The sequence below is a fragment of the Lynx rufus genome, unplaced genomic scaffold, assembly GCF_022079265.1.
Source record: "Lynx rufus isolate CCGP_SWC_20201006 ecotype Redwood Valley unplaced genomic scaffold, mLynRuf1.p SCAF_10, whole genome shotgun sequence".
Classification (NCBI taxonomy): domain Eukaryota; kingdom Metazoa; phylum Chordata; class Mammalia; order Carnivora; family Felidae; genus Lynx; species Lynx rufus.
In genome coordinates, this window is record NW_025814824.1 from 88,032,973 (window position 1) to 88,060,524 (window position 27,552).

Sequence of the window (27,552 nt, forward strand, 5' to 3'; positions counted from 1 at the left end):
CCCTTTCAGGTTCCAGTTCAAAGGATGCCTCTCCTGGCAAAGTTGATTGGATTCCACCAGCCGGACACATAGCCCCTTTGCTGTGACCCCCCCCTCCCCCCGCCAAGGCCCAGCCCGCTTAGAAGGGGTGGGTCTTTCCTCCCTGGCCAACAGCGTCCTGGGGACACACACACACACACACACACACGCACACACACACACAGAGGCTTCTGTGGGTCCTCTGGGAACCAGGCTCTGCTTCTGCAGGGGGTCCCCAGATCCTGTCCCTGCCTCCAGGACTGAAATCCAGGCTTCTTCGCCTTCTCAATAGTTGCCTGGTTTCTCAGGTCCCTCTCACACCGGGGAAGCTTTTGGAAGCCTCGAGCCAAGAAATCCGTTGGACCAGGCAGCCCCAGGGGTTCCCGGCAGGGGCCTTCACGGGACAGGGGCCCCCAGCCACCACCTGTCTTGAGCTTCCTCCGTAGAATGTGTGCGCGCTGGAGTGGGGGTATAGCTTCTATGACGTTAGACCACACTGGCAACATTTTGGGGGCAGGGTCCCAACTTGACCCTGGGGTCTCTGTGACACCCCAGCCCGGCTCTGGCCTTTCCTGCTCACTCAGAGCCCAGGAGAAGATGTCCCCAGACACGACACCCCAACCAGGGCCAGCTCAGCTTCCCGGGCCCGGGTGGGCGGCCATGGGGCTCCCAGCCCTCCCCCACCCTGGATTGGGTCTGCCCGGCTGGCAGGAGCACAGCACATCCCTGGGCGTCCTCCTCCCCTGCTCCGGCCAGCTGCCCCCGGACAGCACCCTGGGCTGGCCCCTCCCAGCCCTCCGCTCACACCTGCCTCTCCCCTGCCTCTCCCCTGGGCCCTCCCGCTCTGCTCCGCCCACTGCCTGGCGGTCAACCCTACTTTGCTGGCTTTCTCAGACATCCTTTGAGGTCGCAGACCCCGACTCTACCGATCCCCCCTCCAAAGACCCCCAACAAGGCCCCAGAGCCTCAAATGAGCCCCGCTGCTGCTGACTCCTTTAGCCTCATTTTCTGCACACCCCTCCCCTTCCCCTCCCCTCCTCCCACTCCTCCGCTAGCCTTCCCTTCACCCCCTCCCCTCCATGCCCACGCCCCCCCCACCCTCCACCTCCCCTCCACCGCCCCCTTCTCTCCCCCCCATCTTCCCTCCACCCCCCTCCCCGCCACCCCCTCAGTTTCCTCCCTTCGGATAATCCCCCTAAAACAGATCTGTCTCACCTCTATTCCCAGGTGACTTCTGCCCCCCCCCGCCCCCGCCCCCGCCGCGGAAGCCCGTCTCCGCAGGGCTCCTAAGGCGCTCCCTGTGCCCCCACTGCCTCATCCCCCCCCATTAGGGTGCCGGCACTCTAGGTGGTCACTGTGCTGTCCTGCTGTCCCCCAGGCCTGGCCCAGCATCTAAGGAGGTTCCACAGAGGTGAATGGCTGGGGGGCAAGGCGCAGGGGCTCATCAGGTCCTTGGCTCCACGGGGCCACCCCCTTCATCCAGGTTCACAGGGCTCCCTCCTCACCCGGCTCTGAGCTGTGCCCTCTCAGGCCCTCTTTCTCCAAGAGGGAAAATACACACAAGTGGGGGGAGGGGGGCGCCTGGGTGGCTCCGTCGGTTGAGCGTCCAATCCCAGGGTCGTGGGATCGAGCCCCGCGTCGGGCTGAGGCGCAGCCTGCTTAAGATTCTTCCTCTTTCCCTCTGCTCCTCTCCCCGACTCGGCTGGCGCCCTCTCTCTCTCTAAAACAAACAAATACACACACACACACCTCTGGCCTTTTACCACACCCCAGCTCGGGGACAGTGGGCAAGCGACTTCTCCCCTCTGAGCCCCACTTCCGCCATCTGAAAACAGAAATGCCTCCCTCCCGGGATCAGTGCAAGGATCGCGTGAAAAAAGATCGTAAGCACCGCGCCCAGCCCTCGCTTAGCAAACGGCAGGCTCCCGGGCTGCGACGGGGCCCTTCCCTGTTCTGGATGAGCCTTCGGCTCCCTCCGGAGACTAGAGTCTCATCTCACCACCAGAGGGCAGTGTTGTCCACTCCCAGCTGTGAGCGCCTCCCCACCCAGGGAGCCTCGGGGATCAGGGGGAAGCTGGAATTTCTGGAGAGGCCAGGGGTCCCCACGAGGCCCCCGCCCGGCAGGTCCATCAAGGGCAGTTCAGCGGCTTCGGGCTGTTGGGAGGGAGACCTGCCCAGCGGCTTCTCCAGACCCTGGAGAGAAGGGGCAGCGCTGAGAGGCGGTCAGGGGAGGTGAGGCAGTAGGGGACGGTGGTTAGAGCGGGGCTTTGGAGGCGGACGCGCCAGATTCAGAGCGGGCCCTGCGCGTCAGGGGCCCACCTCCTGGAGCCTCGGTGTCCTCATCTGTAAAGGATGGACTTGACAGACCACCTTACCCGTGGGAAGGAGGCAGGAGGGGGCCCGCGAGCACCCTGCTTGCATGTTTGCGCGGGACTTAACCCCCCGGTCAGGGCGCACTTGTGTGTTTTCCAGAGACGTCGTCCCGTCAGTGTGGCCCCAGACACACACTAACAAAAATGTCCCGCGAAAATGACCCACTCGGGCGGCGATAGACCCCAGGGGCGGGCAGCCAAGGGGTTGCAGGGTGGTGGCCCAAGCCGGACAGACCCTTCCATCGAATGATCAAGGGCCCACACATCTTAGAACAAGAGTCTAGGAGATACACACACATACACACACACACACACAGATTCCCCGCAGGGGTGCACATTTGTTCTTTTCAAATCTTGCGGGTACTGAAGGAACCAGAAAGTTCCTTTGAGCGATTGGTCATGCCGGGCCCATTCTCTTGCTTTATGGCCCTTAACGAGTGAGTGACTCCCCAGGGAAGAGAAGCGACCCTCACTGTGGGCCCCGCCTTTCGGCACCTGCATGTAGGAGAGAAGGATCCGGCAAAGGAACGGAGACTGAGCACGGGGAGCGTCAACAGGGCGCCGGGGAACGTAATCCCACGCCCCCCTCGCTAAACTCCCACCACAAAAGAAATTGCAATATCACACCCCACCCTGTGCCGGGTCCTGCTTCTGGAGGAAAGGGGTGGTGTGGAGCTGGGGCCCGGACACCGCCGGGACACGGGGGAGCTTGACAAAAACGCAGATGCCCAGGGTCCCCTCGAAACTAGCCGAATCAGACTCTCTGGGGTGGGTCTAAGAAGCTCGCGGCTAGTACAGCCCTGAATCCGGATGGTGGTTTCGTTGAGGAACCCGAACAGACTCTTCTCTCACTCGTAAGGACGGAGAAGGAACATGGCTTTTAATGCGCTGGTGCTCGAGTGGGAGGATTTTTCTGTCAGTCTTGAGAAACCATCTCCGCACGGTCCGGGCAGCCACTCCACCCAGAAGTCCGAGAGGCACGCCCGCCCACACGCGTGCACACACATGGGCAAACACGCACAGGCCCGCGGTGCCCAGGATCCCGCGCTCGGTGGGTTGCCAAGAAACCGGGTCCCTGGGCCGAGCACAATCCCCAAGGGCCGCCCGGCGCCCTCCGGGTACAGTCACGGGGGCTCGCGGCCAGCGGTCTGCTGGCTGAGCAGTTGTCGGCTGCTGGTCACAGGTGGCAGGCAGCTTCCCAGACGATCTGGAAGGCCATGGAGGCGCAGGGGAGCTGGGCCAGGGTGTAGGCCAGGGAGCGGGTGGGTGCCCGAAGCTTGCCCAGATAGGCCACGGTGTGCACCACGCGGCCCAGGAAGAAGACGAGAAAGTGCATCCGGGCGATGAAGGGGTCAGGCCCCAGGAAGGAGTAAACGAGGCCCAGGAACAGGAAGGGGTAGATGGTCTCCATGTCATTCCGGTGGGCTCTGGGAAGGCAAGGGTGTGCGGTCAGCCGGGCGTCAGCAGGGAGAAGCTCGTGGAAGCCGGGGCCCTCTGCCCCGAAGGGCCCCACGCCCCTGGGGACCATCTCGGGGTGCCCGACTCGCGTCCGTTCGTGGCCGGGAGAAAGGGGTACCACGGAGGCAGAAGCGACAGCAACCCCAAGTCAGCTGCTGCCAGGACGCAAAACCCCACTTATGGGCCAGTGGCCGTGACAGGCAGCTAGCCGGGGTTTTCCTCCCGAGCCCTGGGGCTCCCCAGGACTTGGCCCCGGCCACGCTCCCCACCGTCTTCCCTCGCTCGTGTGGCCTTGGACGCCAGCCGGGAACAGTGGGACTCAGAGGGGGTTGAGAGCCGGGGTGGAGCCTAGGTCTGACTCCCACCCGCGCCCTTTACCCCCCCGCCCCCCCGGGCAGGGCTTTTCGCGGCGGGGGGGGGGACACCCTCCTTCTGAACGCAGGTGCCTGGGCCCTCCCCAGGGGCATGGGCTAGAGCACACGTCTGAAACCCTTGCCTAACCGCCTTGTCCTGCCCCTAGATGTCGGCAAACCCTCCTGCCTCTTTCAGGGATAATAATAATAACAGAACGGCTGCCACTCACTGCCCCCCCCCCCCCCGGTAAAGCTCTTCATTTCGTCTACGCTGTCCTGTGTCTTTGTGTTTGTTTGTTCAAAACGGTCAAGCGCGTGAGCACGTGGGGTGGCGCGGGGGGAGTGGAAGGGCTGAGTATAGCCCTGGCGTAAATAGATGACCAAGAAAGAAAACCCACCCGCGTCTGCTAAGAGCTGGGTCACATTTTCCATGACTCCCGCTAATGGACAGCTTCCTTGGGGAGAGGTGAGGAGGTCAAGTCTCATAAATTAGAGACCGAACCCGTGCCTGAGGTCATAGACGGTATGTTGGAAGAATAAACAGGAACCTAGTACCGGGGCTGGGACCTCCCCCGAGGACAAGGCCGCATGTGTGAGGCACGGGGGACTCGGGGCGGGAAGCGAGGTGCGCCTTCCAGCTGGGACGCGTTCCCCCAACGCTGTGCGCCCGCGGGCCGGGCCCGGCCCAGCAGCTCCTGGGTGACGGACGGCCTGTAACACAGCCCTCCTCTTCCCTCCCACTTGCAAGCAGAGCCTTAGGCAAGGGCCCGGTGTGTGGCCTGACCTAGGGAATGGGGCTGGGCAGGGCACGGGAGAGGCCCTAACTCGGCTGCCCCGTGCTGCAGGGGTCTCTGCCAAGTGACCGGCGTGGGTGGGTTCAGGGGAGGAGATGTTTGCACCGAACAGGTCACCACCGGTGCAGGGGAAGGAAGAACTTTCCAGGGAGCAGGAGGGGCAAAGGCCCTGGGGTGGGATTGAGCATAGGGTGTTCGAGGCACAGAAAAGTGACCCTGGAGCGTGTCTGGAGTGGGGTGGCATGAGAGGGAGCGAGGCAGGTTGAAAGCAGGAGGTGGGGGGCTTGTGAAGGGGGGGCTTGGGGCCTGGAATTCAATCCGCGTGTGCAAAAGCCCCCGTTAACCCAGCGGGGCCTGGACCGTTCTTAGGTGAAACTCGGGACACAGCGGTTGGCGTCTCTGGCCCCATATCCCAAGGCCAACGTGAGCCCGCCTTCCCCTTTTCTCCCAAATCTCCACCGTGGGACCCAGCCTCGGGGAAAGCAGGTCTGCAGGAAGGCCCGGTCTCACCCAGTTGGGTGAGGCCCTGCTGCCTGCCTGTGCCTGAGAGCAAGTCGTAGGCCCTGGTCAGATCCTGGCCGTGGGAAAGAAGAGGGAAAACTAGGCTGGGCCCGCCCCGCCCCCTGGCTCCCTGATCAAGCAAGTCCCTTACCTCACTTGTGAGGGGACAGCAAGGCTTCCTCCAGACCCCTCTACCCCATGGAAATGGGTCTGTGCCCCCCGACATCCCCCATTAGAGGGACACCCTTGGGAAACGTGCTTTATTCTTCTTATTCTTTAATGTTTATTTACTTATTTTAAGAGAGAGAGAGAGAGAGAGAGAGCAGGGGGAGGGGCAGAGAGAGAGAGGGAGCCACTGTCAGTGCAGAGCCCCACGTGGGGCTCAGTCCCATAGACCGTGAGATCATGACCTGAGCTGAGATCACGATGAACCGACTGAGCCACCCAGGTGCCCCTGGAAAGCTTACTTTACATGAAGTCAGTGATGGGGCGCCTGGATGGCTCAGTCAGTCACGTCCGACTTCGACTCAGGTCATGATCTCGCGGTTCGTGGGTTCGAGCCCCGCGTCGGGCTCTGTGCTGATGGCTCGGAGCCTGGAGCTTGCCTCGGATTCTGTCTCTCCCTCCCTCTCTGCTCCTCACTCCACTCGTGCGCTCTCTCTCTCTCTCAAAAATAAATAAACATTAAATGAAGTCAGTGTGTCCCAGAAATCGGTCTGCCTCTCACAGCTGACCCACCTGGATGGGCCTTTCTGTCACACGCTCATCTGAACGTTTCAGGAAAAGCACCCACTAGTATGGGAAACCCATTCATCCGGATACTGTCCTTTAAAGCAGGTATTCACATCGGACGAGTGAGTCACTTTTTAGAGAGCTGACATTGGCCAAACCCCAAAGAGCCGACAGAGGGGAGCAGGGTGGAGAGGAGGGTGGGATGGGCAAGGTTCGTGGCAGGTGGGGACCCATTCTTCGGGGCAGAACCGAGAGGCGGGGAGGTGCAGCCCCTGCAGAAAACCAAGCCGTGGTCCTGAGCCCACCTCCCAGCTCCAGCTCCGGACCCCAAGGTCGCCAGTGAGGGAGGAGAGGTGGCTGGGGGCTGAGAAAGCCCTGAGGCTCTGACCCTCAGCACCCTGCGCCCTCCACCCCACCCCCCACCCCCCATTGAGAGCTGGCCCAGCCCGTCCCTCCTCCCTCTCCCTCCTCCCTCCGGTAGGGATCAAAGCGGGGGTTCCCCACGAAGCCACGAGTGGTGCCGAGGACAGGGAGCTGTGGGGAAATCAAAGGTGAGGCAAGAAAACTCATTCCCTTCCCCGGGGGGCCCGGATGTGAACTGACAGACGTGGAGGGAGTCACGTACCGGAGAGACGTGGTTGGGCAAAACGTGTCATTCCAATAACAGCCACTTTTTACCATAAAAGTCACCCAAAGCAAATCCCCGCCAGACCGGACTTGCTGGGCTTCCTGCCGCACCGGGCCGCCCCTCCCCACCCCCCAGACGTTGCGACACCGGCTGCATGACGGCAGGTGATGGGCGGGGAGAAGGTCTGCGAGTAGCCCCAGGCAGCTGGCAGGGACGTCCGTCCTCATCCCTGGCCCTCCCCGCTGCCCACGCTGGCCATGCCAGGGCCCCTGCTGCTCAATGTCAAGGGCAGGCATAAAGCGGGGCAAAACCGCGTTCCTACAGAGCCCACGGTCCTGGGCTCAACCGCGTGGCCTCCAGAGATAACAGCACCCTCCCCGGGGAGGCTGTTGGGGGGCCCGGCGGGTTGGCAGCTATCGGCAAGGTGCTTAGGACCCCGCTGTCGCGGAGGGGCTGCGCCTCGATGCACCTGCCGTCTTCCTCCTCTCCCTCGCCACCATCGCCGGCCTGGTCTGGGGCACGACCCTGAACGCTAATCTCGCCCTCTCGGTTTTGCCAGCCTCTCCTGCCTCGGCCGGGTGAATGAACCCCGGTGTGGAGCCGCAGAGAGGAGGGCCGGGCATGAGCCCGCGGTTCGGCGTGCCTCTAACCTGCTCCCTGGCCTGGGTTCACCGTCCACAACATCGAAGGGACTTCTAGGACTGCGATTCGGGGACCAATCTCCGGACAAACCGGTTCAGTCGGATTCAGGCTGCGTGTTCCGAGTAGTCAGAAACCTCGCCAAGCACGGGCCCCGTGCCCGTCTGCCTCCCTTGGGGCCACTCGGAGACTCCCTCCCTGAGGTTTCCCACACACGGACTCGGGATTTGGCCCAAAGACACCTGAGCAGGAGGCTGGGGTTGGTGTCATGAAACAAGGTGGCCGGGTTTCATCATTTCCCTGGAAATCCGGCTCCTGACCTCTCCCAGAGCCGGGCTCACGTTCGTTTTGGCTCTGGCGTGTGGCTAATCTGCAAGGCAGATTTATCCTCCAAGAACCTAGACCTAAGTGCTTTCCTGTCTGGGCAGGAGGGTGACCCTGACTGCACCATAAACTCTGGTCTAATATTTAACTAACTTCTGTTTCCAGGGCATGTCCCCCTCAGGTTCCAGCAAGTTCTCCAGCAGGGAATGACGGGACGTGTGATCCTCTGAGCCCTGCACCTTCACGGTTCCACGACGTTCTGTGAAGGCAGGAGGTGGAGGAGACCCCGGGGGACCAGGAACCCCCAGACCTGCCGTGGTAAGTCTCCAATAAGTACCAGTACGTCGCACGTCCCCTCCACCGATAAACACTTGCCAAATGGGCATAAAACGTTATTTGGTAAGAGGTGCTCAAAAAGGGTTGAACTGGGACGCCTGGGTGGCTCAGTCGGTGGAGCGTCCGACTTCGGCTCAGGTCACGATCTCGCGGTCCGGAAGTTCGAGCCCCGAGTCGGGCTCTGTGCTGACGGCTCGGAGCCTGGAGCCTTCTTCGGATTCCGTGTCTCCCTCTCTCTCTGCCCCTCCCCCACTCACGCTCTGTCTCTCTGTCTCTCAAAAACAAACATTTTTTAAAAAGCGCTGAATCGAACTCCAGCCGTTGGAGCATCGCCACTATCGATAGAGGGTCATTTTGATCGGAAGAAGAAACTGTACTGGGTACGTAGAAACATTTGGGCACCACACGGGTCTGTTATCTCTCCTTGGCTTGGTTACAGCCAGTAAAAAATGAACCAAAGTGCTCGTCGGCTCACGTAACCGCTCCCGTGCCACAAGAAAGCTTCGCTACGTAGGACGCGTGTACCCTGTGAAAAGCCAAGTAAACCCCCTCGGTGGCTGCGGTGAGCCAGCCCAGGCTATCCACGGTCACGGCTGCCTCGACTGCTCAGGCCCATCTCCACCGCCCAGGAGAGTCAGGCCAACCAAGGGGGTGGGCGGGATAACGGTCACCGGTATGGACTCGGGTATCGGTACGGCTTTTGTCCACTTGTTCACTACGTGTCCGGTGGATGGATGGATGGACGGATGGATGGATGGACCTCATGGGAAGAACTACATACCGTAGTTATATTAGAAATGCTAGAACAGCACAGGATTTCACTTCCTACCTTACACATCTCTGTCATTCTTAAAAACCACAAGTACGCACATTATTTTCAACGGGCAAGAAAACGAAGAGAAAAAAAGCGCTCTCCTCGAAGAAAAGAATCTCGTATTTACACTCCAGTGTCCCACCCATTTCTGCCCGCGGTGCACGGGAATGCCCTGGGAACTACGGGAGAGTTTGTCTCCTGTCTCCCCCTGTGCAGCTGCCCGTCCTTCCGCTTGTCCCTCAACTCCGCTGGCAGTCCCTGTCCCCTGCAAGTGCTGCCTCCTCCCTCTCCAGCCCACCGGGGTCAGCCCGGGGAGAGCCAACGGCCAAAGCCACAACATTCAGATCAGGAACATGAAATCAATCCACATCTAGTCTCCGATGGGATTTTACACAGCTATTTTTTTTTCCCATTTTTCCCATGTTTTTATTATTTTTATTTTTGAGAGAGAGAGAGTGTGAGGGGGCAGGGAGACCCAGAGTCCGAAGCAGGCGCCAGGCTCCGAGCCGTCAGCACAGAGCCCGACGCGGGGCTCGAACTCACGAGCCGCGAGACCGTGACCTGAGCTGAAGTCGGACGCTCAACCGACGGAGCCACCCAGGCGCCCCATTTTACACGGCTCTTTTTAAAGAATCAGGTTTTGAGTAACATTTACCCACACGGAAAATGCTCACCAAATAACGTTCACGGAAAAAGAAATACCAGAACCCCACCCTGGGCACAGAGTGCACACGGGATTTTCTGGGAAACATCTACAAAGAGGAGTTGGGTGAACACAGTGTTAGAGGTTAGCGGGGATTAGAGTCGGGACTGGTCTCCCTTTGCCCTCCGTGTGTTTGCAGTGCGACCCCGGTCGTCGGCGATCGTCAGCAGTTCTGACTTTCATAATGAGAAAAATTGTTTTTGATCGACTGGGGGGTTGCTCGGCAGAGGGAGTGACGTTCAGCTTCACTCCGAACGAAAGAAATGCAAAATAAAACCAAAACGTGGCATAAATGTTCACCCATCCCACTGGCAGAATACCCATCCACGGGGGAGGCCCTAGAGGCTCCTGGGCGGCTCAGCTGGTTAAACGTCAGACTTGTGCTCAGGTCCTGAGCTCAGGGTTCGTGAGTTCGAGCCCCGCGCGGGCTCTGTGCCGACGGCTCGGAGCCCGGAGCCTGCTTCCGATTCTGTGTCTCCCTCTCTCTCTGCCCCTCCCCGGCTCGCACTCTCAATCTCTCTCTCAAAAATAAATAAAAACGTTTTAAAAAAGAAAGAAAGACATGAAATCAATGAATAAGTTAGAACTATCTGAGGGGCTCCGGAAGGCAGGAGACCTCGGTCCTCTGGGTGCCCCCCCACCCCGGGCCCTGGTGCTCAGAGCGGAGCCTGGGGGGGCAGACCGTGGCCAGGCTGGGGCCCAACAGTACTTGCCTGAGGCAGCGATCTACGTCCTGGTCACTCCGGCAGTACTGGAGGCCTCCGTGTCTCAGGGCATCCTCGGGGTTGGCAAAAGCCTGGAATACGTCAGCGAGAGTTACTGGCCTAGCCCCCTCCACGTGCCAAGTGCTGGCACTCGCCACGACCAAGGCTGCTATGGGCTGAACGTGTGCCCCGCGGATTCGTATGTTGAAAGCTGACCTCCGAGGTGATGGTGTTGGGGGGCGGGGGGGGTGGTCCTCTGGGGTGATTAGGTCAGGAGGGTAGAGCCCTTGGGAATGGGATTAGTGCCTTTAGAAACGAGACCCCAGAGAGGCTCCCTCACCCTCCTACCACTGGAGGATACAGCCGGAAGACGGCCATCTGTGAACCAGGAAGTGGGCCCTCACCAGACGCGGAATCTCCAGGCACCTTGCTTCCAGAACGGTGAGAAAGAAGTCTGCTGTTTACAAGCCCCGCCCCCCCAGTCCAGGCCCCGTGTGCCCCCGACACTGTTATAGCAGCCGGAACAGACGAGGGCAAAGGCCCTCATGTCCTGGCTTGTGGGAAGCTCACAGTCTGATGGGGAAATGGCCTACGAACCAGGGAAGACCAGGTGGTGAGTGTTAAACAAAGAGAAGACAAGGTTGGCCTTGAGAATGCTTCCAGGAGACCTGATCGAGCCTGAGGGTCAGAGGCGGCTTCTCTGAGGCAGGGGCATTCAAGCTAAGCTTTGAAGGAGGCAACAACATGAGCCCGATGAGGGCGGGCTGGAGAAAGAGCATTGAAGACATCCAGGAAAGCATGTGCAAAGGCCCTGGGGTCAGAAGACGATGGGGGTGTTTGAAGAACAGAAACCTAGCGTGGCTGGAGTATAGACAGCGAGGGACAGAGGCCCAAGATGAAGTTGCTCGGGTCCCGAGGGCACTCTAAGACTTTGGACTTTGAACTAAGAGCAGTGAGAGGGTTTTTGACAGTTCCACAAAGACTAGCTGCCCATTTCTTCGCTTCCCTGAGCCTCAGCTCCCTCATCCGTGAACTCTGGATCAAGCGGAGCTCATTTCCCGCACGAAGAGTGAAGGGGAGAACTGGAGAGGCCTCCGCCCAATGCCGGGCACTGGGAGCACCGGCATGGGGAAGGTGCTCGACGAATAGTCTGCGGACAGCAGAAACTTCAGGTCACGTTTCCGTCACCGGAGGCCCACGCCCAGCGCTCACCAACCCCACAGCAAACACGAATCTCAGCAGCACGCTTTCTGGATTGCTCATCCAATGGCAAATACTGCCGCCTCTGACTCGTGAGCCCTGGTGACCCCTGTCCCCAAGCTCTGGTGCGTCCCACCTGTCCCACGCCTGAGGCCCGTCAGGGTCAGGATCAGAGCCCCCACACCCAGAATTCCTCTCCACTGGCCCTGCGCTCGTGGAATCGCCAATCCCGATGGGCCGGCACAGAGTCCGTGGACCCATGACTCCCTTCAAAGGGTCCCAGGCCCGGGTCCGAGGGGTGGCTCGTTCCTAAAGACAGAACCGGAACACAAGCCCGCCGGGCCGGGAGCCGGTCGTAGGGCAGGCCGAGGAACCGCTGTCGTCCGAAGCTAGAATTGCTACCTTTAATTGGGACAAGGGGGCAGGCCGTTGGATGCACTCCCGGGACCGAGCTGTGGTTGCGGCCTTCGAGTGAATTCCAGTTGTTCGTACGTAATGAGAAGTCACGCATGCTCTGCGCCAGGTGCCGAACTCGCCCGGCTCGAGCGTGACTATCCCCTGCTTTACAGATGAGGAAACGGCTCCCAGACTCGCCCCAGGGGCAAAGCGTGGACGAGTCAGAGACCTTATCTGTCACCTGCCCGGGGATGTGGCTTCCAGGCTCCTTCCTGGCATGGGAGGGAAACTCACAGCCGGTAAGGAGCCTCTGGGGGACAGCCCCAGGGAAGGTTTCTTTCTGGCACTCTCCACCCACCAGAGAGAAAGGCACTCTCGGGTTTCCCTCCTTCTATCCCTGAATTCACATTGAAGAGGGAGGCTCCGGACCCCTGCGCTTTGCTGTTGAGAACTCTATCCCCGCCCCCGCCCCCTCCGGACAGGTTGTGGGGCCGGACGGACGGCCCCGTTCAAACCCTGCTGCGTGGCCTCACAGGTGTCCTCTCCCGGAAGACAAGGTGAATGTGGCTCCCACCTAGTAAACGCTCAGCTCCAAGGAAGGACTTGATGGCTGAATGCACCTGTCCCTGCTGGGTTCCCCGTATCCCGCATCCAGGACCGGGGTGAGGCAGGGAGGAGGCAGGGGTCATCCGGGTGCCTGTGTCTGTGCCTCTGGGCGTTAAAGCCGTCCCGCCTTCACCCCTGCCCGCGCCTATGCCAGGGGCTGAGTCCGACTCCCCAGCAAGACCCCCGCTCCTGGGTGTCCACACCCAACGTGATGCCGGAGCTAACCTTGCCTCGCCTTTGAACTGGACAAAGGCGGACAAAGGGGCCACGGTTTCTGGAAACGAGGCCTGTACGGAAAAACAGGACAGCCGGCCGGCTTGGCCCAAAACTTCTCTGACTCTGGCCGTGTCCAATGCGAGCCGAGCTGTTCTGAATGGGCCGTCCCGCCCACCCAGGCTCCCATCTTAGCCTCTTTGTTGTTTTGGCTCCGGGGACTTGGGATCGGTGGGGTGGCGGGGGGAAGGGCGGGGGGAATTCCTCCTTGAAAATTCCAGTGGAGCCCAGGCCGGCCGAGACCTGGCCTCTGGACGCTGCCGTGCGTTCGTAAGCCCCCTCGCCAATGAATTGGGAATTTCCACTTAAAATTCCTGGGGTTCCTGCGTCGCCGGTTCCCACTCCACCCAGATCTCCGATCTCCTGGGCTGGGAAGCTGCCAGGTCTGATGGAGGCATTCTTGCTGTCTCGTTCCGCCCTCCGGGACCTGCTTCTCTCTGAGACACCCAGCAGAGCTCAGCACCACCCGTCGTGCCAGAACTTACCTGGTGACACGGCGGGGTGAGTAAATAGAGGACAAGAAGGACAGAGAACAAGAAGGTGCGGGTCCTGCCATCCCAAAGGTCTCCAGGGCCCTCACATTCTGGCCCTGGGAACACCTCGGCCGGGTTTCCCATCCCTGCAGTTTCCCAGCAGGGCTGGGGCCGGGGAGGGGGGGGGGTGCTCCAGGGGAGCATACCTTCTTCCGAAGCCTCACTTGGCCCGTGATGACGGCCACCACGTACGTCTTGAGGACCAGCAGCGTGCCGCAGAGCAGGAAGGCCGGCAGCGCCTGGCCTCTCACCAGCGCCAGGACAGGGGCAGGCATCTCCGCGGGCAGGCGGGAGCTCTGGGGCAGGCGGCCGCAGCAGGCGCGTGTGGCTGTGTCTCTATGAGCTGGAGGAGGCGGGGAGAGCCCGCCAGGAGGCCTGTCTGCACACAGCACACGCCCACTCTCAGCGGCCAGATGCTGGGGGAGGCGCAGGGCTGAGCTGTGTCCCCTGTTGGGCCTCCGGCCCCAGACACCCCTCCCCTGGCAAATCCTTAAACGCGTCCTAGTCTGCGTCCTCATCTGTAACATGGGGGCGTCCGGCAGGGCCTGCCTTCTGGGAGGGTGCGTGTGTGTGTGTGTGTGTGTGTGTGTGTGACAAAGACAGACGCCTGGCGGGACATCCACAGGTGGCCGATAGCTCTGGTATCTGTCCCCGCGGGTCAGGACGGGTGTCGGGCAGGAGAACTGGGCCATCCGTCCCCACTCTCAGCCTGGACGCTTGAACCACAGTCGTACCTACCTTGATGTGACTCTGATTTTTTTTTTTTTTTTTAAGTTTAGTTATTGATTTTGAGAGAGCGAGCGAGCGCCGAGAAGGAGCAGGCTGGAGCAGAGCGGGAGGGAGAGAGAATCCCGATGTGAGCTGTCCGCTCGGGGCCCGGCGCGAGCTCCATCCATCCCATGACCTGAGCTGGCACGGAGAGTCGGACGTCAGCAGAGGCAGGAATCTTTTGCCTTTAGTTTTGCCTTTAGTTTTGCGCTCGCTTTGCTCGGGGGTCCCCTGGGGAGGGGGGCAAGAGGGAAACCTCAGTGTCCTGTGCCTTCTCCGCCCTGGCGCCTGCCCCGAAGGGACCGCGGTGTCCGTCTGGGCTGTGCCCCCAAAGCAGCAGAGACCGAGAGAAAAGACTGGCCGGAGGGCAGAGACACTGGCCATGTGCTCCGGAGCCCGACTCAGCTGACGTTGAGTCCCAGAGCCAGCCCTTGGCGACTGCAGCCGTGTGGTCTCGGGCGAGCAGGTTCCTCCTCCGAATCCTTGTCTTCAACGAAAGGGAGTCGTGTCTAATTATTAAACACCGGGCACCTAGGAAGCCCTCACCTGTATGAGCTTCTGAGCCTCAGTTTCCTCCTCCTCCAAATGGGGGTGACGCTTGGCTTGCCAGGAGGGAGGCTCTTGGAAGCACCCGTGCTTGCTGCTGGAGCGGGGAGTGGGTATCGAGTGGGGTCGATCGCTTGTCCATTTGCTATTGTCTTCCCTCTCGCCAAGTTCAGTTGCGGCTTTGGGCTCTGGTGTCTGCACCACCCCCGGAATCGTGGACCAGACACAGCCCAAGAGGGGACCCCGGGCGGCCGCCCATCCTTGGCGCGGGCGGCCGCGCGCTCGGCCCCGCTTGGGCTTCTGGAACGAGACAGAAACCTCACCAGCAGAGGCTAGAGAAACCAGCGTGGGCAAAGGGCGGATTGTTACCCACCGTCACCTGGAGCCGAAAATAAGAGGGACTTCGTGGGGAAGCCCTGCGGGCTGATGACTTCACGTAGGAATCTTTTCCTCCACGTCTGCGGGAACGAACCAGCCAAGCCAGGGCCTGGCAGACGGGACGAGGTCTCCTCTGATTTCCTGCCAAGAATTTCCCTAAAGCCTCCCTCGGCCTGGGGAAGCTGCGGTTTTGTTCTTGGTGGTGGTGGTGAGGGTGGTGACGCTTCTCTCGGAGCTCAGGTTCTTTGCCTGCAAAAGACGTGCCCCTGCCTCGCGGGAGGTGGGGGGGGGAATACAGCAGCGCCTGCCTGAAAATGAAGGCAAGACGCAACCCCCGGGGGGGGGGGGCCCAGGAGGAGGCGTCCTGGGGGTCAGAAATGTGTTTACATCACCGCTGGGTGGTGGTTACACCGGTGAATCTAGATGTAAAAATTCCCTGAGATGTATCTTAAGTGGTGACTTTGCTGGGTTAAACACACACACACACACGCACGCAAGAATTCTCTGGTCACGGTGAGCAAAGAGGGGCTGCTTTGTCCAAGCCCCCATGTGGCTTCTTCCAGTTGGCCCTCCTCGGCATTTCCTGAGGATCAGAGACCCAGCTCTTGGGCCGGTTCATTGTCTGTGACTTCAGAGGAGCTTAAGAGAGAGGAGGAAACAGCCCCACCCCTGCCGCTGGTTCCTGACCTCGGTGAGAGGCGCCGGGACGTTCTCCAGCCAGGGGATGGAAGAGAAAGAACTGTGGCTCAAGCGACCGGAGTCAGATTTCTATTGCACCGTAGTCGTCCCGGAGGGCGTCGGCCGCGTCTCCCCACCCTTGAGAAGGGGTGCCGTGCGAACACACGGATTAGCCGGCGCTTTCCGATGGCGCTGCGTGCGGGCCCTGCTGGGGCAGAAGCTTCCCGCTCCACTCCCCTCCCCCCTGCTCCAGGTGGGACCCCTGAACTCCTCGCAGAATGAACAAGACCATGAAGGGCTGTCGAACCACCGCTCTCTCCTAACTAACCCTGGGAAAGCACAGCTTTCCTTTCAGGGACCGTAGGGACTGTAATGCTGGTGGGGCAGCCAATCCCAGTACTCCCTTTCTTGGGAACGGGGTGGGCCACGTGACCCAGGGAAGCCAATCCCAATGGTCCCGGCAGCTGGCAGAGCCAATCAGAGGCTTCCCTGGGAGTTTATATTGTGACCTCCCCCTCCGGAGACCCCCGTTGGCTTTAGGGCTGAGGCTTGGGGCCTCAGCGGCCTGAAGCTGCGTGGAACTATCCCCCCCCCGCCTTCCCCACGTGGAGGGGGCCTGTATTCTGGGGGCAACAAGGCCCCAACCTCTGACTCACCCGGGCCTGGGAGTCTTAAGAGTTTCCTTCTTCGCTTAAACAAAACATCAGTCAAATCACGTTTGTCTTTGGCTCCAAACTGCGGTGGCTCCCGTCTTGCTCAGAGTAAAAGCCAAAGTTTGGACAGTGGCCCACGGCCCCATCCCATCTGGTCTCCATCCGGTTCTCTCTGGATTCCTCCCCCACTCGCTCGGTCAGCCTAGCCACTCCGTCCTTGCTCCCGGCCTTCACTCTGGCAGGGGCCTCTGCCTGGAAGTCTCTTCCCCTGGACATGGGCTGTGTTGACACTTCACCTTCAAGTCTTTGCTCAGGTGTCGCCTCCTCCACCCCCGCTCCCCACCCCGCTCCCACCACCGCATTAATCCACTGCACAGCCCGCCCCACCCCCACCCGAGCCACTTCTGATGCCATTTTGCTGCCTGTGCTTTCTCTGTTCTTTCCACGGCCCATTTCATTCAATGACACGCCATACAATTTATTTCTTGTCCTTACTGTCTAACACCCGGATTCCTGGGGGGAAGGGGGGGGTCTCAGTCCTGTTTGCTGATGAGCCACAAGCACCGGTCCCGTGCCTGACATATAGACCCAACTGTAATTCACTGAATTGATTTAAGCTCACTTGATTGGGATTTCTTTCTTTATAAATAAAGGAGTCTAGACCCGGATAACTGAAGAGCTCCAGAGTTTGGTTCAGGGTCCTGACTCCTGCCCGCCTACTTCCTGGAATGCCCTGGGGGAGCCTGGCTGCCTCTCCTGACAGGCACAGAGCCAGGGAAGAAGCCTAGGTCAGCAGCTGACGTTTACTCATAAGGATAAATGGGGACGATCCGGCTGCTTCCTGGGCTCTCAAGGCCAGCCTGGCCCCTAAGCCCATTCCTGAGATAGCCAAGATGGCCTTGAAGGATGATGCCATTCTGCTTAAGGACGACAGTCAGATAGGGCGGCGGCCAGAGGATCAATCACTGGGCAATGCTCTCAGACCCCACCTTGGCCGAATCACAGATGCCGTCGTATTTAACCCTCCTGAGGGAGATAGGACTATTAGACCCATTTTAGAGATGTGGGGCCTGAGGCCCAGATTGGCGGTTATACTCACCCCGGGTCTCACAGCTGGGCTTGGATCCAGGGGGATGTTCTTGCCACCAACGCTTTGCTGTTCTAGCTGCGAGGCTGGGGACTGTGGCCCAGGGGAACCGGTCAGCACCTTAAGAGGCAGCGATCTGTAATGCGTAAGGGAAGGTTCCTCTCCTGTCCGGAGGCCTCCGCAAGTCAGGAACCTCCCGGGGGGCTCTTCCCCTCTTGGGAGTGAGGATGAAAGCAAGGTTGCTCAGCTGTAAAGCCCGGCGGCTTCACCCACACAGTGGAGTATTGTTCGGCCTTAAGACGGACGAACTTACTACAACCTGCTACAAGGTGGATGAACCCGGAAGGCATCGTGCCAAGAGCCAGGAACACGAAAGGCTGCATATCATATGATTCTGTTTATAAGAAATGTCCAGAATGGGCAAATCCCTAGAGACAGAAAGCGGATCGGTGGCTGCCAGGGTGTAGACGGAGGCCGAATAGGAACGACCATTTAACGCGCACCGGGCTTTCTTCCGGAAGGGTGGGAAAGTTCTAGAGACGATGATGATGGCTGCACTACAGTGTGAACCTACTTAGTGCCACTGACCTGTACATTTCAAGATGGTTACCTTTTTGGTTTTTTTAGTATTTATTTTTTTTTTGAGAGAAAGACAGGGCTCCAGCAGGGGAGAGGCGGAGAAAGGAGGAGGGGGAATCCCAAGCAGGGTCCAGGCTCAGCGCGGAACCCGACGGCGGGGCTCCATCCCACGACCCTGGGATCATGACCGGAGCCGAAATCAAGAGTCAACCGACCCCGCCAGACAGGCGTCCCCCACACTGATTCACTGTACGTTGGAAAGAAAAAGGGGAAAAGAAAACCTGGGCTGCTGGCTTCTTCGCGGCTGTACACACGGCACCCGGTGTGGCGTCTGCACAGAGCTGGGCTTCGCAGGTATTTGTCGGGAGACGGGCCACCTGAACGTGTGCCTGACACACTGCGCGTTCCCGGGCCGTCCCGTTCTCCTGTCGCCGCAGAGAGGAGCACACGTGGGGCCCTTCACGCTCCGACCAAGCGCCGCCCTTGATGGCGCCCATCTGTTGGCCCCTGACCGCGGGCCTCAGATCCGGTTACTGATGCGCGGAGCTGCGGTCAGGCAGGAGCATTTCCTGGATGCTTTGTGGGGGGAGGACGGCACACAGCTGACAGGAGAGGCGGATGGGGGAGGAGGGAGGGGAGGAAATGTTCGTCTCAGCACGAATCCCTGCCAAGACCTTTGCAGAGAAGGGGCAGTCCTCCGGGCAGAGGCTCCGGGATCAGGCCGCAGCCAAGACCCTCCCGTGACCAGGCTGGGGACGCGTCCAGCCAGCGCCCACGCACGCGCACCGCCCCCGGATGCTGTCTCCCCAGGGGCATTTCCCGTGTCCGGCTCTGGGACGCATCAGGAAGCCTCTCCCTAGGAGGCCCTGGAAGGGAGTTTTGCATTCCTGGGATCCCGGTTCAGCCGGCGATGGCTCAGGGGACAGCGGGCCGGGGCTTTCAAACACAGCGATGATGGGAACCCTCCGGCCTTCCGGTGGCCCCCAGGACCCCGAACTTCCTCAGTTTCACAAGAAGTGCCACCGGGTTTCCCCCGGGGGCCTTTGTCACAAGGACAACACTATTTTATGACTGCAGGTTTTAATTTTTTTTACTTACGATGATTTTTTTTTTAATTTTTTTTCAACGTTGTTTATTTATTTTTGGGACAGAGAGAAACAGAGCATGAACGGGGGAGGGGCAGAGAGAGAGGGAGACACAGAATCGGAAGCAGGCTCCAGGCTCTGAGCCGTCAGCACAGAGCCCGGCCCGGGGCTCGAACTCCTGACCGTGAGATCCTGACCTGAGCCGAAGTCACCTGACGCTTCACCGCCTGAGCCACCCAGGCGCCCCCTATAACCGTGGGCTTTTAAACGAATCGTCCAAATATGACAGAAGCTGACATCGTTAAGGGGGCAGAGCGCGTGCTCCCTCCTTCAGCTCTGACGCGAGGTCATGTCTGCAACCTCCTGATGGCCCCTCTCAACTGGAACCCTGCCAGTCTGGGGGGACTCACTACTTTCCACTAATAATAATAATAATAATAATAATAAAACAGCAACCGGAACAACAGCGGCTGTCGTCAAGGAGGTAGGCACCATTTCCGTGATTCACGCACCCACCTGCCTTGTCTTATCTTTCGCGCTGTCACCCTGGATGATGGGGCCTGATCTCGGTGGAAAAAAGGGCTCAGGGCTATGAATGACTTTGCCCTAAGATCACGGATCTGGGCAGAGGTGAAGCTATCGGCAGCCAGAGCCTGCTTTCTTCACCAGCAACCCCCCCCACCCCACCCCCGCAGGCAGAGCCGAGGTTTGAAGGCAAGCCAGCTGTTCCATTCTTGCACAACTCTCGTTCAGATCTCCTTCCTTGTGCCGAGCCGAACTGCCCCTTCGGGGCCGCAGGGCACACGCATGCTCCCTTCTCCTCGCCACAGGCCTTGGGGATTGGAGGACACCACCAGGTCAGCCCTAAGTCTCCTCTTGCAGGGAAAACAAACACAGCCCCAGTCGGCTCATCCTCGGACGCCGTGTTTTCCCAGCCGCCGCGACCCAGTTTGTAAAAGTCCCTCGGAGACCAGAGGGGGGACCGCCACCCCTCGCTGGAGACCCCTCACCGCTGCAAGCACAGGACGAGTTGTGACTCCAAGGAGGTCTGGCCACAGAATCAGCGGGGCCCCGCGCAAAATGAAAACGCAAAGTCCCTTTTCAAACGTTATCGGGAGTTTCAGGCTGCTGACAGTGGGCTGGTGAGTCGGCCCCACGGGACCCCGTGTGGCTGCATGAACTGGCCCTGATTCTGTGCTCAGGGTCATTCAACATGAGCTGAGTAAGGAAGTCAGGTCCGAATCAAAGCCAGAGAAAGGATAACACGAGAGCTCGATAGAGCATTTCATCACCTCTGCCCAATGTAAACGATGCCAACGTTCTATTATCAATAACAACATGAACAACATTTTATCATAAATAACGACACGAACAACAACGACACTTGCAGAGGGGCGCCCGGCTGGCTCAGCCGGTAGAGTGTGCGGCTCTTGATCTTGGGGCCATGAGTTCGAGCCCCACGCTGGGCGGAGAGATTACTTCAAAAGAAAAGAAAAAAGACAACATTGTACAGTGTTCACGATGTGCCTGGGGGAATGTTAACCTGATCTTCGACATCCTGTTGAGGTAGGTACTACGACTATTCCCACTCTACAGATGAGAAAACTCAGACACAGAGCAGTCGAGTAACTCACTCAGTTACGTAACTAACAAGTGGTCTCGTCACAGCATTTTGGAGGAAGCACTCACAACGACATCACCTCCAGTTTCCAGAGAAGGTTCCTGAAGCGCCTGGGAGGGAGCAACCATAGCAAAGAGATCGCGACTGGAGGGCTCAAACCCAGGATCACACGGCCACGCCCTTTGTAGTTCAACCTCTACCCTTTGGTAGCCCACATAACAGGTCTGTAGTGTGTTAAATAGTGTCCTCCGAAAAAAAAAAATATATGAGTCCTAACCTACAGTATTTGTGAATGTGATCGTAGGAGAGATGTATAGACACGGAGCTCAGTCTGAGTCCAATGACCCGTGTCCCTGTAAGGGAAAGCGGAGGGAGATTCAGACACACGGAGGAAAAGGCCAGGTGAAGCGGGAGGCAGAGATTGGAGCGATGTGGCCACAAGCGGGGGGAGGCCGAGGCTTGCCGGAAGCCACCAGAAGACAGCCACGAGATGCGTTTCCCCCTCGGAGCCTCCAGAAGGAACCAACCCAGTCAACGCCTTGACTTCAGATCTCCAGGACTAGGAGAGGATCCTTTTCTGTTGCTTTAAGCCAAACAGTCTGTGGTCATTAGGTATTGCAGCTCTACATCACTCATACAGTGCCTTCTTGTGTTTTTATTTGATTGATTTTATGTTTATTTCTGAGAGAGAGAGAGCGAGCGTGTGCGCGGGGGAGAGAGAGGGGCAGAGGGAAAGAGAGAATCTCAAGCAGGCTTCCAACGCGGGGCTCGATCCTACGGCCCTGGGATCGTCACCTGAGCTGAAATCAAGATCGGACGCTCAACTGACTGAGCCACCCGGGCGCCCCGCCTTCTTGTGTTTTCAGAGGTGCTCGTGTGTCTACAGAACAAGCATACGTAGCTCTGGTTGGATCTCCAGAGAGCGCTGTCCGGCAGAAACCTAACCCACACGCCGAGTGCAAGCCACACGTGGAACCTGACATTTGCGAGTCACCGTGTCGGGGCGCCTGGGTGGCTCAGTCTGTTAAGCGTCCGACTTCGGCTCGGGTCGTGATCGCCCGGTCCGTGAGTTCGAGCCCCGCATTGCGTGAGCTCAAGTCCCACTTCGGGCGAGCTCGAGCCCCAACTCTGGGCTCTGCACTCTGCACTCTCTCTCCCTCTGACCCTCGCTCACGTGTGCTCTCTCTCTCTCTCTCTAAAATAAAAAAAAATTTTTTTTTCTTGTAGCCATGTTAAAAAAAATGTATCAGGTGGAATTAATTTCTATAATCGTATGAGTTCCCTGTGGCCACTGTAACAAATTACCCGGAACTTGGTGACTTAGAAGAATAGGAATTTAGTCTTTCACGACTCTGGAGGCCAGAAGTCTGACACCAAGGCGTTGGCAGGGTTTTGCCCCCTGCCACAGAGTCCAGGAGAATCTGTCCCTTGCTTCTTCTGGCTCCTGGTGATGCTGGGATTCCTTGGCTTGTGGCCACCCCTCTCCAGCCTGCTGTCTCCTCTTCTCCACGTGTCTGTGTAAATCTCCCTCCGTCCCTCACTGATCAAGATACGTGTGATCGCATTCGGGGTTTACCTGGGTAATCCCAGGGTAATCTCCCCATCTCGAGATCTTTAACTGTGTCACAATTGCAAAGAAGGACCCCTTTTCCCAAAAGGCAACACGGGTTCCAGGAATAGGAACTGATATCTTTGGAATATTATGCAGCATAGTATAATAATGTATTTGATTTAACCTGATATATCCGGGTGCCTGGGCGGCTCAGTCAATTAAGCACCTGACTCTTGATTTCAGCTCAGGTCATCATCCACAGTTGGTGAGACTGAGTCCCGAGTCAGGCTCTCTGCCCTGACAGTGTGGGGCCTACTTGGGATTCTCTCTCTCTGCCCTTCCCTGCTCGTGTGCTCTTTCTCTCTCTCTCTCTCTCTCTCAAAATAAATAAACAAACTTCAAAAAAGAATATTTTAACTTAATGCATCAAAAACACTATCACTTTCGGGGTGCCCGGGTGGCTCATTCGGTTAAGCAGCCAGCTCCGGCTCAGGTCACGATCTCACAGCTCATGGGTTTGGGCCCCGCGTCGGGCTCTGTGCTGACACTTCTCTCTCTGCCCCTCCCCTGCTCACGCTCTGTCTCTCTCTCTCTCAAAACTAAATAAACATCCTAAAAAGGTAATAATATTTAATAATTACAGTAATGATTTAAAAATATTATTACCTTTTAGGATGTTTATTTAGTTTTGAGAGAGAGAGAGACAGAGCGTGAGCAGGGGAGGGGCAGAGAGCAAGGGAGACACAGAATCCGAAGCAGGCTCCGGGCTCTGAGCCGTCAGCACAGAACCCGACGCGGGGCTCGAACCCACAAGTTGTGAGATCATGACCTGAGCTGAAGTTGGACGCTTAACTGACTGAGCCACCCGGGCACTCCCCAAAATATGATCACTTTAACGTGTAGTTAGTATTTTTAAATTATTAGTGAGGTGTTTTACTTGTTCCCATATGAAGTCTTTAAAAACCAGTGTGAACTTCACAGTCATGAGACATCTCAGCTTGGACTCACCACGTTTCGGGAGATCAAAGGCCACATCTGGCCGCTCTACATAAAGAGATGGGCTACTGTCACTGACCTCTCACTGTGCCGCAGAGTGGTCTAGGACCTTCGGGTTCTTTGATTGCTTCAAGACACGCGGCACAAAGGTCACAGGTGCGCTGAGAACCTCAGATGAGGTGTAGGCCTTTCTGTTCCGGTCTCAAGATCTGTGAATCAAAATGTCAACGCCGTCCTTGAGGTATGTGCCCAATTCGTGGGCCGATTTCAAGCAAGCTGGACTTGAAGGTCAAGTCCGCAGAGCCCGATTTATTGCTGAAAAAGCAGTCAGGCTCCTCCTCCCACCTGTGATAACGATGCCAACCTTGGGGTTGAGTTTTTGCAGCTTGAAAACCGCTGATTTTCTGCGGCCACCTCATATGTTAAATCTGCCTCTCTCCCTTTTGGAGAAGGGGGCACTGAGGCCTGGATTGACCAAGTAGCCTGCCCACCGTGGCTCAGCGGTTGAGGAGCAGGAGGGAAACCCAAGCCCCGAACCACCGCCTCCTATCCGAGCGCCGTACTTCCCCTCTCTGGGCCTCGCTTTCTCCATCTCTGAAACGGGTGTGATAATACACCTTCCATGGAGGATTACGGAGATAACCCAGGTGACACGTGACATTCTGCCTGGTGTTGATCGCAAACGGTCACCGCGGCTGGTGTGTTAACCGCTGAGCTTCAACCGGGCCTGAGTCATCCCCGAGGCAGCGCCCGGGGGGCTGGACAGATACGGAGTGTGAAGGTCCGGCCCTACCCCCCGCCCCATGAATCATCAGTCCAGGGCCGGTAGAGACGGGCAAGGAACTAATTACATCACAAGAACCCGTAGCGGTGGGTGCGTGTATCAGGGGAGAAGTACGGGGGGAGGGGGGAGGGGGGTGAAAGGGGTGCTTCTGCTGGGTCCTCCGGGAACCTGATTAGCTGGTTGGAAGCCAGAGGGTGTAGCGCACAACGCCTAGAACGGGAGCCCTGCCCGAGCCCCTGTAAGGGGTCCCCCCTCTTCCCGCACACAAACACCGGACGCAGCTCCTCCCCGGCAGCCGACCCAGGCAACTCCGGGCTCTGATTGGACAGTGGGGAGCGCCTGAGCACAGGGCGGCCAATGGGAGGCTGGCCAACAGCCAATGAGCGCAGAGCGCGCTGAGCAGGTGCCTCGCAGGTGTGAACGGAAAATAGCCCGCGGGGGACGGAAAGGTGGACCTGGGCGGCGCAGGAGGCTGAGCTCAGCGGCCCCGGGGTGGGGTGGGGTGGCTGTGAGTGGCCTGGGGAGAACCTCCGCGAATCCGAATCCGCTCCTGGTCGGCCCCGGGGGTCCTCACCTGCGTCCCCGCGCCCCTTGTACCGCCAACGTCCTCACCAGGAGCCCCTCTATCCCGGAACCCTCAAAGCAGCCCCGGCCTCGAGACAACGAAAGGAACCAGTTACCATTAACCGGGGGCTGGTCAGCGCAGGTCTGCCACCTGTTGTGCAGGGCGCTGGGGTCCCCACCGGAAGCCGAGGCCCCCACCCAAGGCCGCTTTGGACCTCGCCTGTTTTCGGGGTCCTGTAGGGTAAGACGACGTTTTCTGCGCAAGCCTCTCATCGCTTCCCTGTCCAGCTCCCCACCCCGCCCCACCCCACCCCCGCCACCATGAAGGCCTCCCTGCTGTCACCTTGTCCCGAGAGCCAAGTCGTCCCCCTCACGGAGGAGCACAGCATTGACCCAGACAAGCCCCTTGGCAGCCGGGCAGCCACCCTCCTCACCGCGTGTTCCCTGCCAGCCGGTTCTCTGGGCACAGTTCTGACTGCATGGACACATCAAAGGCCACTAGGGCGGGGGAGGGAGTCACTGTGGAGCACGTCAGAGGCAGCAGCGGAGGATAAGACACCATCTCGTACTCTGGGGAAGGGGCCAGGGCCCTGGGGTCAAGCAGGCACAAACCTGTCTGAGACAAACACAGACAAACATTTTCCCGTCCTGGGCAGGGCAGCTGCGAGAAAGAGCTTCAGCTGGCGTGGGGAACATAGCGGGGCAGTAAAACTTGGCGATCAAATAGCAATTCTTACCTAAGGAAATTCACGGAAACAGCTAACGTCACCTGCCAGACGCTGTGCCCGGCGCTTTATACATATTAGCTCCGTGTCTTCCCGCCACAAGCCCAGGAAGTGGGTCTATGATTATCCCCATTTTAAAGATGAGGACATTGAGGTTCAGAGAGGAGTGAATCCGTTTCTGTGCTAACCCACGGCGCCAGGTCCGTATGCATGACCCGGGTGTGTGAAGAACACCCTTCAGGGAGCCCAGGGGAGGACGGCTTGGCTGGGAAGGGGCTGCTGCCCACAGCAGGGTGTGGAGAGCCTTCAGGCTGATGTCCCGTGGGCCAGGCTGGGTGCTCTGATCTCCCCCGGGACCGCCACCTTTCAGCCTGGACTGTCCATCGCAGAACCGCAGGCAGGTAGCACATAATCGAGTGCTCAGCCCCGAGCACTGGGCTGGGGGCGGGGGGGGGGGGCGGTATCCCAGAATTGTTCTGAACTTGGAGTCTGGAAAGGCCCAGATATGTCCCTTGCTGTCCCCACTACCCCCAGCACAGGCTGCAGCCAGGAACCCAGGTGATCCGGTTTGATTCTCCTGTCCCATCCTGGGGGCAGCAGTTTGTGGCCTCTGAGTTACACATTATCTTGGAGGGAAAAAAAAAAATGCTTCTTCCTCCTGGCTGGATGCCAGGTCTACACCCAGCTTTCAGTCATCCCCCCAGCTCTGCATAGACTGAGCCACACACCTAAGCTGTGCAAACGGGGGGAGGGGAGGGGACTCATGACCAGAATACCAGGGTCTGTTGTCGTGGGAACCAGGGACACGTGAGGCCCCAGCACAGCCACTGCTGAAGGTTAGAGGATTAAAGTGGGGGACTGGAGTGCCCCTCAGAGGCGCTCTTCTGGCCCGTTCATCCACTGACCCCCGAAGCCTGAGTGTGCCAGACACATTGCTGGTGTCGGAGACGCGGGGCTCACGTCAGAGGCGCCCTGGCCTTGGGAGTGGTTTGGAGCTGTCTCCGGGGCCAACTCTCCACCCCGTGACCTCTTGCCAACCCAGACCTGGAGTTCTGCTGAGACAGCCTCAGCCCTCCCTCCTGTCTCTTACCCTGTCTCCAGGCGCGCCTCTGCCTGAGCTCATCGGTGATGACTTCAGAAATGTCACACCCAAGGCCTTGGCCAGCTTGAGATCTGAGGGGCTTCGGGCTCTTGCCGTCCCCTCCCTGTCTCTCTAGCATGACTCAGGCAGGGACAGGACCCAGGCTGTGGTAAGGCTCTCCATTTTTATGCAATCGCTTTCTTCACTCAAACCACAGGCCCTGCCGGGTCACACACACACCCCCTCCCCCCTGCTTCGCCCGCCTTCCCCTGCCTCTCAGCCTTCTGACGCCAGGGTTCGGATGCCAAGCAGATAGAGACCCTCGTCTCTGCTGAGGTCAAGGCCAGTCTTCTCTTCCGTCACGTCCCCAGCTGCTCAGGGTTGGGGAGCGGTGCCCAAGGATAGGGGACCGGTGGGGGGCCGGTGCTGTTGCCCAGATGAGAGGTGACGGGGCCTGAGGAAAGCCAGAACACAGAACTGGTGAGCCTCCGGGACAAAGCTGGCTCTCAGGAGGAAGCAGGAAGACGGAATGCCGGTAGTGGTCCGAACGGTGGTTACCTCTGCGCAGAGGAGGGGTGTGGACTGGGATAGGACACGAGGGAACTTCTTGGGTGCTGAGAAATGTCTGTCTCCCTCTGGGCGGGTTTCATTAAAAAAAGGAAATAAAATCCCAATGCCCAGATCTGACTCAAATAGCTCAGTAGGCAGGGATGCCACTTACTGTGATGGGAAACCCGGAGGAAACGCGAACTTGAAAGAAAACATCGAGCATTCCACTTTGTGTTGAACCGACTGCTGGACATCTAAATCGTTCCCAGTGCATTCCCCAGGATGGACAATGCCAGGAGGCCACTTGTGCACGTTCAGATGAATTCCTACAAGTAGCGCTTCTGGATCAGAGCGTGTCCTTAAGAGTCTGGATCCCCACTGCCAACGAGGTTTCCCCAGCGTGCGCTCCTAACAGCATTCGTTCATCTGGCCATCCGTTCCTTCCCCGGGGGCCAGCTCTGTGCCAGGCCCTGTCCGGCGTCCTAGAGATGTGACGGCAAACAAGACGGGGAGATTGCTGTC

At 58.9% G+C, this 27,552-nt stretch overlaps 1 protein-coding gene across 6 annotated transcripts; it reads right to left on the reverse strand.

Annotated features, from left to right (window-relative positions):
• Window positions 1-3,249: 3,249 nt before the first annotated feature.
• On the reverse strand, window positions 3,250-26,628 carry PTGES (prostaglandin E synthase). Of its 6 annotated transcripts, none has more exons than XM_047070876.1 (10): window positions 26,491-26,628; window positions 25,110-25,291; window positions 24,792-24,909; window positions 23,407-23,536; window positions 18,355-18,675; window positions 17,507-17,630; window positions 16,411-16,686; window positions 13,531-15,892; window positions 10,386-10,468; window positions 3,250-3,817 (listed from the first exon to the last, which is right to left on the reverse strand). In XM_047070876.1, the coding sequence occupies exons 8-10, from the start codon at window positions 14,074-14,076 to the stop codon at window positions 3,568-3,570; spliced, it is 879 nt and encodes a 292-aa protein (XP_046926832.1). In that variant the 5' UTR covers window positions 14,077-15,892; window positions 16,411-16,686; window positions 17,507-17,630; window positions 18,355-18,675; window positions 23,407-23,536; window positions 24,792-24,909; window positions 25,110-25,291; window positions 26,491-26,628; the 3' UTR covers window positions 3,250-3,567. The 6 variants fall into 6 exon arrangements, with proteins under 6 accessions (XP_046926832.1, XP_046926785.1, XP_046926804.1 ...); XM_047070829.1 differs by adding an exon at window positions 20,793-20,889 and having other exon boundaries at window positions 13,531-16,686; XM_047070848.1 differs by having other exon boundaries at window positions 13,531-16,686; window positions 25,110-25,287.
• Window positions 26,629-27,552: the final 924 nt, after the last annotated feature.